The 9535-nt window shown below is 45.3% G+C and overlaps 1 protein-coding gene across 2 annotated transcripts in view; it reads right to left on the minus strand.

Annotated features, from left to right (window-relative positions):
- The window catches only part of LOC112109329 (GDNF family receptor alpha-4), a 135355-nt gene extending 125863 nt beyond the window's left edge, over positions 1-9492 (minus strand). For both annotated transcript variants that reach the window (XM_026659551.2, XM_026659552.2), the window contains exon 1: positions 9237-9492. In XM_026659551.2, coding sequence (XP_026515336.1) covers positions 9237-9276 — 40 coding nt within the window. In that variant the 5' untranslated portion in view covers positions 9277-9492. The remainder of the gene's footprint in view (positions 1-9236) is intronic.
- Positions 9493-9535: the final 43 nt, after the last annotated feature.

Raw genomic sequence — 9535 nt, forward strand, 5'->3', positions numbered from 1 at the left:
CAGATGGTGTCGACGGAAGGATTGTGGCTTTGGAGGCTGTTCCAGGAAGGAGAACTGTTGGGAAGAGATGGGGTCCATCTGACCAAGAAGGAGAAGAGCCTTTTCACGCGTTGACTCAGTGAGGAGGGCTTTCAACTAGATGAAAAGGAGGCAGGAGACAAAAGTCCACAGGCAGATATAGAAAAATCTGACCTTAACAGAGGGCTAGATGTTGGGGGGAATGGAGAAGGGCAATAGGGTCATAGGAGCAACAAGAGGGATAACAGTGGGCAAATCAGCTCAACATCTTAGATGTCTATTTACAAATGCAAGGAGCGTGGGGAAGAACTGGAAGTATTAGTACATATGACTACTACAGAGACTTAGTGGAAGAAATCTCGTGACTGGAATATCAGTATAGGGGGGCATAGCTTGTTCAAGAAGGACAGGCAAGGTAAAAAGAGAGGACATGTTGCATTATACATCAAGAGTGTATACACTTGTTCTAAGGTCCAGAAGTAGGGGAGAGACAGAGCAGTCGAAAGTGTCCGGGTGAAGATAAAAGGGGGGCTTTTCATGGCAGATGTCTACTACAGACCACCAAATCAGGAAGTGGTGGTGGATAAGGCACTTCTAGAACAAACAGACATATCCAAAACAAGGTCTGGTAGTAACGGAGGACTTTAACTACCCAGACATCTATTGGAAATGTAACATGGCAAAACCTAAAATGTCCAATACGTTCTTGGAATGTATTGGGGACAACATTTTGTTTCAGAAAGTGGAGAGAGGGGTCAAGAACGGTCACACTGTACTATGGGGGGCAGCCATCTTAGATTTAACTGACCAACAGGGATGTTGTACTCTGAAGATTGAAGGCAATTTGGGTGAAATGGATCATGAAATGATCGATTTCATTATTCTAAGGAAAAGAAGGCATGAGAGCAGAAGAATAAGGACAATGGACTTTAAAAAAAAAGCAGACTTTAACAAATTCAGCAAACTGGGAAGAAAATCTAAGGAAAAAGGACCTCAGGAGAGATGGTGGTTTTTTAAAGAGACAATAATAAAGGTGCCACAGCCAACTATCCCAATGTGAAAGAAAGATAGGAAGAATAGTAAGAGGCCGCTATGGCTCAATTAGGAGGTCTTTAATTACCTGAAAATCAAAAAGGAATCCCACAAAAAGTGGAAATATGGAGAAATAGCAAAGGAGGAGTACAAAAGAACAGCCCAAACATGTAGGGACAAAATCAGAAAGGCTGAGGCACAAAATGGATTACACCTAGCAAGGGACAGTAAAGGCAATAAGAAGAGGTTCTGTAAATATCGGAGGGGCAAGAGAAAGACCAAACAAAGTGTAGATTCTCTACTTAGTGGGGAAGGAGCACTAATAACAGATGACATCCAGAACACAGAGTGTTTCATGCCTATTTTGTTCAATCTTCACTGAAAAGGTTAATCACAGCCAGATACTGAATACAATTAATATTAACAAGGGGGAAGAAATACAAGGCAAAATAGGAAAAGAACTGGCAAAGAATATTTAGATAAGTTAGATGTATTCAAATCGGCAGGGCCTAATGGAATTCACCCTAGGGTACTTAAGGAACTCGCTGAATCAGTCTTGGAACCATTATCTTCAAGAACTCATGGAGGATGGGGAGTTCCACAGGACTAGAGAAGGGCAGACGGACCTATCTTTAGAACAAAGAGGACCCGGGGAATTCTAGACCAGTTAGCCAAACTTCAAAACCTGGAAAGACATTAGAACAAATTATTAATCAGTCAATTTGTAAACACCCAGAGGATAATAGCATTTATAAGGAATAGGCAGCAGGGGCCCCAGGAGGTGGGGGCTGCTCTTGGCCCCCTCACCCCAGGCAGGTGGAGGGACCCGGGCTCCCTGGCCCAGCTGTAGCTTCTGGCTTGGCCAGGGGGCAGGTCCTCGGGGGGGAAGAGGAGGTGCAAGGGTGGGGCCACAGGGGGGGCAGGGCCTCGCCCACCCCCCCACACTTTTAGGAAGATTCCGTCCCCGGTGGGTGCACAATTTGTTGAAAGACCATGTTCAAAGAGTAGCAATCTATGGTTCGGTGTCAAACTGGGAGGACGTAGCTAGTAGAGTCCCACAGGGACTTGGATAATGACTCAGATATTATCGATGACATGGATAATGACTTGGATAATGGAGTGGAGAGTCTGCTTATAGCATTTGCGGATTACGTTAAGCTGGAGGACAGGATTAGAACTGAAAATGATCTTGACCAATTGAAGAATTGGTCTGAAATCACCAAGATGAAATTCAATAAAGACAAGTGCAAAGCACTACGCTTAAGAAGGACAAATCAAATGCACAAGCACAAAACGGGGAATAATTGGCTAGGCAGTAGTACTGCAAAGGGTCTGGGGGTTATAGAGGAACACACATTGAATGTGAGTCAGCAATGTGATGCAATTGTGAAAAAGGCTAATGTCATTCTAGGGTGTATTAACTGAAGTGTCGTATGTAAGACATGGGAGGTAACTGTCCCACTCTACTGGTGCTGGTGAGGCCTGAGCTGAAGTATTGTGGTGCCTAGAACTGGACAAACTGTAGGAAAGATGTGGACAAATTGGAGAGAGTCCAGAGGAGAGCATCATCAATAATAAAAGGTTTAGAAAACCTGGCCTATAAAGAAAGGATAAAAAACCTAGGCATGTTTAGTCTTGAGAAAAGAAGACTTGGGGGGGGGGGGGGGGAACCTGGTAACAGTCTGCAAATATGGTAAGGGCTGTTACAAAGAGGACAGTGGCCAATTGTTCTCCATGTTCTCTGCAGATAGGACAAGAAGTAACGGGCTTAATCTGCAGCAAGAGAGATTTAGGTTGGATATTAGGAAAAGCTTTCTAACAATCAGGATAGTTAAGCTCTGGAACAGGCTTCCAAGGAAGGTTGTGAAATCCCCGTCATTGGAGGTTTTGAAGAACAGATTGGACAAACACCTGCCAGGGATGGTCTAGGTTTACTTGGTCCTGCCTCAGTTCAAGCAGCTACACTAAATAACCTCTTGAGGTCCCTTTCAGCCCTACATTTCTATGATTCTATGACTCCCACAAGAAATCTACTGGCAATGGTGGAGAGAGAGGGTGATAAAAATGTATTTTTGTATTTTTAAAAAAATTATATACAAATTTTATGTATTGGGAGGGAAAATGTTTTATTCAATCACTAAATCCATCCCCAGCAAGTGCAGGATGCAAAATGCAGATATAAGAATGTACCAGATGTTAAACTGATGCTCCACTTGATTTCAGCCAAAAGGAAGAATTTATATAGACCTTCATGCCTTGGTGCTCAATGAGGGCCTGATTCAAAGCTCATTGAAGTCAACTGCAGTCCTTCCCGCCACCTCTTTGGGATTCAGATCAGGCCCCAAGTCACCAGCATGTCATCGTCCTTTTCCCCCTCTTCAACTCAAATGTCCTCGAGACTCAACTCAATGGCAGTCCTCTCCTTCAATGCCCTATGACAGAACCGCCAAAGAGCACTGGGGGAAGAGGAGAGGTACCAAAGATTCTGAGACCAGTGGGAGGATTTGTCTGCAAAGTTTCCCCAATAGAATTTGAGAGGAGGAAAATCGGGGTCAAAACACCATTGCGGAGTGCTATAAAACAAGCAAGCGAACAGACGCACGTTGACGCTCACTGTGGGGCGGATGTGCTCAATATATTGTCTTTGGCAGAGATCACAGCAGGCAGGGACCAAAAGGAGGCTTAAAGATGCTTTTACACCTATGGAGTTGGTCCCTCCAGGTCCGAATTCAGACACTCTGGTGGGGCAATGGTAGGGAAGCCCATACTATCCCTGTTTGATGTAGCTGTCCTTTAGAGAGCTGGAAATAAGGCCTCCCTTCACAGCACTACATACACTTAAAAAAACCAAAGCAAAACAAAACCCCCAAGGTATTTCAATCTGCTAGACTTGAGAAAACCAACAGTCTAGTTTGACTGAGCATGTGGCAGGGCTCCAAGAACTCCTGAGTTCTAATCCTGGCCCTGCCACATTCTTGCTGAGGTCATTTGGGCTAGGATTCTCAAAAGACAATAAGGGAGTTAGGTGCTTGACTCTGTGTAGCTGTTTCTCACCTATAAAAGGGGATAATGGTGATTATGCACCCAGTGGGGGAACTGTTGAAGCTAAATTACTTAGTCCCTGTCCCAAAGAGCTTATGATCTATCTTTTTGTTCTGTGTTTGTGCAGTGCCTAACACAATGGGATCCTGGCCCATGACAGCGACTCCGAGAGTAAGTCTACACAGCAAAGAAAAACCTGTGGCTGGCCCATGCCAGCCCACTCACAGGGCTCGTGCTGCGGGGTTGTTTCACTGTTGTGGAGACTTCCAGTCTTGGGCTGCAGCCCGGGCTCAAGGGTCCCTGCGAGGTGGAAAGGTCCCGGAGTTTGGGCTCCAGCCAAGCCCAGAAGTCTTACACAGCAATGAAACAGCCCCACCGCCCAAGTCAGCTAGCACAGGCCAACCGCAGGTGTCTAGCTGATGTGTAGACATACTCCTAGGTGCAGGAGTGATGGAAGCTCCCTAAAAGTGTGGGGGGGGGCACCAGCGCCCAAACTGTGGCCCCCGCCATCCCTTCTTCTGAGGCCCTTTTAAAAGTGATGGGGCCATGGCCCCCTGGCCCACACTGTTCCAGCGCCCCACCTACATGCGATCACTATAGAAATAATACTATTAATTGTCACTGATAACAAAATTCCAGGTGAAATTGGTAAAACTTCCATTGGCTTCAGTGGGGCCTAGATTTCACCCCCAGTCTGTAAAAGGCTTTGAAATCCTTTGTAGGGAAGGTGCTATAGAAGAATAGGTGCTACTGTTAGTAGAGATGGTCAAAAATATAAGTATATTCACAGAAAAATGGGAAAAATTAACTTTTGTTAAAAAAAATTTGTAGTGCCATTTTCCACTATTTTTATGGAATGAGGGGGTGGGAAACTCCCCCAATTCTTTTTCATTTTTTACACTAGAGAAGAGGGCAGCAAAAAAACAAAAGTGTTTTTTTTTTCACCCTCAGAACAAAACAAAGATTGCTGGGGGAAAAAAATTACTTTTTTCTTCATTTTTTTTATTCAAACTTCATCAAAAAGCAGAACATTTCAGATACAAGGAAAAATATTGTGAAAATGTTCATTCTGGCAGAAAAGGCATTTCTGTCAGTGAAAAGTACTTTGATTAACATGTGTCAGGTCTAAATATCAGTTGTTATTTAAGGAAGTGCAGCCCTGGGGAGATAGTCTCCTAGTGCAGAGCACATACCCCCACATTTCCCTGGATTTGGGTGTCTTTTCACAAGTCAGAATTGTGGTAGTGTCTGAGGGCACCCTGCTGAGCTAAGTGTTTTAAACCTTATGCAGCTCTGACCGTCATTGAGAAATGTAAGTATAAGGTGCACATTAATATGCAAACAATGGCTTGTTTCCGGCAAAGCTGAGATGGGTGTTGCTGACAAACGCACTCATTTTTGTAGCGTTCCAATTCCCCCCTCCCCCCAAACATACACACATGTGGTTTCTCAAGAGCTTTTTGTGCTTTCCCTGGGATTTGAGTTCCTATCTCAGGTAAGAAGCAGCAAGAGGATCAGCCGTCTCTGTTTGATTGCAGCTGCGATTAATCTGCAGGAAACATACGCCAACAAATTATATTAAGTACCAAGCACAATAAAACTTGCCAGGTAAACACTTCACTACTAGACAGTGGAAAGGTTTCATCCCAGCTGCCACTTCACGGTCCCAGGGTATAGCATTAATAGAGGCGAGTTGTAATGGTCTGGAACCACATCTGGGCATGATGGAGACTTCACAATGGAAAGAGGCTATTTCCAACTCCCATCCTCCAACATTTCACCCTTTTCATTTCAGTTTCATGATCATCATTACGTTAATTACTTATTAAGTATGATCACTGTTGTGACAAATGTCTGCTCTGCTCTTTACAAATAAGTCTGCAGATGAGGGTCATAAACTCTTTGGGTTAGGCACTAAACAGGATCCTGCACTCTAAGTATTTTAATAAAAGTAATTAATGATACTCTGCCCTTCTATAGCACCAGTCACCCAAAGATCCCAAAGCTCTTTAAATGTTAAATAAACCTCACCACTTCCTTACTCTATCCATTAAAAACCTGGAAAAACAGAGGCACCGAGAGATTAAATGGTCATTAAATGAGTCAGTTACAGGTCCTAGAATGGGACCCAGGAATCCTGACAAAGTCTTACGCTCTAAAAACAATCCCACCATCACCAATGTTCGTCCCATTGTTTCTTACACTGAGCAAGGTCACTTGACAAAACAAAGGGCACGTACTTGACTAATAACATCTCATCACAGTTGGATATTTATTTCGTGCCTGATTTCAACAAACACAGAGAAACTGGGAATGATCACAGGAATTGTTGGGTCCAGTTTGAAAGACGATGTTTTCATGCTATATGTGTACAGTGCCTAGCACAATGGAGCCCTGATCTCTGACAGATGCAATCACAAGACAAATATTAATTCATAATAATAATTACAAAGAGTCAAACACTTTTACCAGTGAAAAATATCTATGCTCTCTCGTGAATTTTAGCTCATGCTGACAGCCTTCCCCAAGATTATCCCACTGGGAATTACATTGGCCAGTGACCCCAGCCGGGGCAAATGTCAGTTCAAAGGGGAAAAGGGTCATTTTGCTCTTCCTTTTGAGCTTCTCTCTCTACCACTTAGGGGCAAATGCCAAGGTGTGAAAGCCAGCTGATAATGGCTAACGTTGCAACTCTGACCGGTGGCAACTGTCATTCATGTGTGGTGAAACCTGCTAACCTAAGTCAGTACTCAGATAGAGATCTGTTCTTTTTAAAAGCCCTTCTATTAGTCCAGGTTAATATTACTCCAGGAGCCTTATGTGAAAGTAAACTTCAAGGAAGGTGGTACCTTTAGGTGCAGTGTTACCTTTCTTCACTTTCTATACTGCATGTACCTCACAGAATACATTCTAAACTGTATTGTTCCAAACCCATGACCTACCCCCTGGTTTAACTTGCAGATAAGCAATGCATGTGCACTGCATGAAATGACCACACTGTGCCTTTAACTGTTGCCTTGCTGTATGGAGATTGCCTACCTAACTCCAGCTACTATGGTGATCGGGGCTGTAGAAAAACACCTGCTTTTGGGGAAATCTAGAATTTTTGTTGGCTCAGAAAAAAGGTAAAAGGAATCACCTTGTAATGGTCTAAGGAATTTTCTTTTAGAATCTATTTTTGTCTTTAAAATGAGACACTGTCCCACCCTGACATCAGAGACTCAGGGGAAATAAATTATTGGCAAATCTAGTCCATTCCCATGGGACTGTGCAGGATTTTTCCCTCCAGTATTTTGCTAGTACTCCGTCCCGTCTACTTTTTAAAATCTCAAGCGACAGGGCTCTCTCCTCCTTCACTTCCTTGCAACTTACAGCACAAGAATAGTGACACAAACAAAACAAATCCTTAGTGTCTTGGACATTCTTGGTTCAGGGCTTTTTTAAGTCCAGTCCCATTCTTCCCTGGGTTAAAGAGGAGATATTTTCTTACAATATAGAAGCTGCAGGTTTGCAAAACAAAATATGATGAAGCATGAGAATAATTGCACAGTGCCAATAGCAGCTAAAGTGAGAGAGAAATCCAGAGAGCTAAATGACTGACATTGTTAGCTCCTGTACACCTAACGCTGGAGATATACCTATCTCATAGAACTAGAAGGGACCTTGAAAGGTCATCAGGTCCAGTCCTCTGCCTTCACTAGCAGGACCAATTTTTTTTTGCCCCAGATCCCTAAATGGCCCCCTCAAGGATTGAACTCACAACCCTGGGTTTAGGGGGCCAATGCTCAAACCACTGAGCTATCTCTCCCCCCTTTGAACAGTCTCTAGTATTCAGTCTGTGTGCTACCTGCATCATCGCTGGTTTCAGTTGTCAAAACAAATCACATCACATTTAATTCTTTTTAGCAGCACCTCTTCTGCTCCTCAAAAAAAAACAAAAAACCACCAACAACAACAACCTTTTCTATCTCAAGTGACACAAAAAGCATGATTTGTTCCCAATGTGGCATCATGTTTTTAATATATTTGGTGCATGTTTTGATGCCATTCACTGTATCCTAGTGGTTAGCAGCACCGTCCAGCATTACTTGCTAAATCTGCCCCCAAAGATCACAGGAAAACAAAAACACATTACAAGGAGAACATCTACCCCTCGGAGACTTGAGACAATCCAGACTTCAATGATCTAGATAGGTTTTTAGAAACCTCTGCAGATAATCCCCCATGTGCAAGTCAAACAAACGCTGGAAATAACAAACCCTGTACAATTCCACTGCGAAAATGTTGCATGTCCACATTTTAAATGTAAGGCTATATACTCACTAGGGCAGACTCGCACATACACATAGGATTCATGACACTCTACACAAGCAGAAGACCTGTTCTATTGGGTCCACATTTTTTGCAGGGGGTGGGGAGGGAGAACCCAGAAAATTGATCTGACAGGTTGGGGAATCTGAAATCTTGTTTTATTTTCCAGAGTCCCTTCTACTAGTTTGGGGCATTAAATGGAGTTAGACGGGATCTTCAAAAATCTTCCAAAGAGCCACAGTTTTATCCCATGTGGAACCTTATCACTGAAGCAGCAGCATCTGGATTTTCAAAGGGATTAAAGATTTCTCTGGATAACAAGACTATCTAGGGTTATAACCCTCAATATTAAACATAAACACTCATCTTGGACCAGATACAAACCCTCCACGGCACAAGCCAGCCACTGACTAATGAGACTGGGGGGAAAGGCTGTCCCAGAACTGCTACTACAGGGTTCCTTGCACCTTCCTCGGATCCATCTGGTCCTGGCCATGGGGTAGATGGACCCCTGGTCTGAACCCCCCTGGGACTCAATCCCCCGTGTCCTTTTTAAACTGCAGCCCTGCCCCAGAAGTAGAGGGAAAAGCCGGTTCTCTTGCTACCCAGCACACACGCCCCTTCTCTGCCTCCAGCGAGGGAGCCGCTCACCCCGAGCATCCCAAAGGCCAGTCCCAGCCCGCCCCCAGAAAGTTGGCTCCTCTCTTTAAAAGCAAAGAAAGCCGAGGGGACCGACCCCCAGCCAGCCGCCCTCTCGGCCGGGCTAGCCCCGAGCGCCGAGGGCAGAGGGGGAGCGAGGAAGCCGGGTCCGAGCAGGGGCTTTGGCTACTCACCTGCGAGGATCAGCAAGGCAAAGTAACAGACCCCCCTCATCCTATTGACTCTGGGCAGATCCGGGCCGGGGGCGGGCTTCGCTTCGCCCCCTCGGGGGGTCCAGCCGGCGCGGCAAGGCTCGGGAGGGTTAATCCCCCCGGGGCACCCCGCTCTGTGCCGGGGCACGGGCGCTGGCCGGCAGGGACCCCGGGTCCTGCTGGGGCATGGTCCCCCTGCAGCCCGCCGCGCGCCGCTCGCCGCTGCCCGCCGGCTGCTCCCGGGGGCCGGGCGGGCTCCACGCGCCAGCCCCGGAGCAGGG

Source organism: Terrapene carolina, unplaced genomic scaffold (genome assembly GCF_002925995.2).
Source record: "Terrapene carolina triunguis isolate 2854851 unplaced genomic scaffold, T_m_triunguis-2.0 Scaffold633, whole genome shotgun sequence".
In the NCBI taxonomy this organism is placed as follows: Eukaryota; Metazoa; Chordata; order Testudines; family Emydidae; genus Terrapene; species Terrapene triunguis.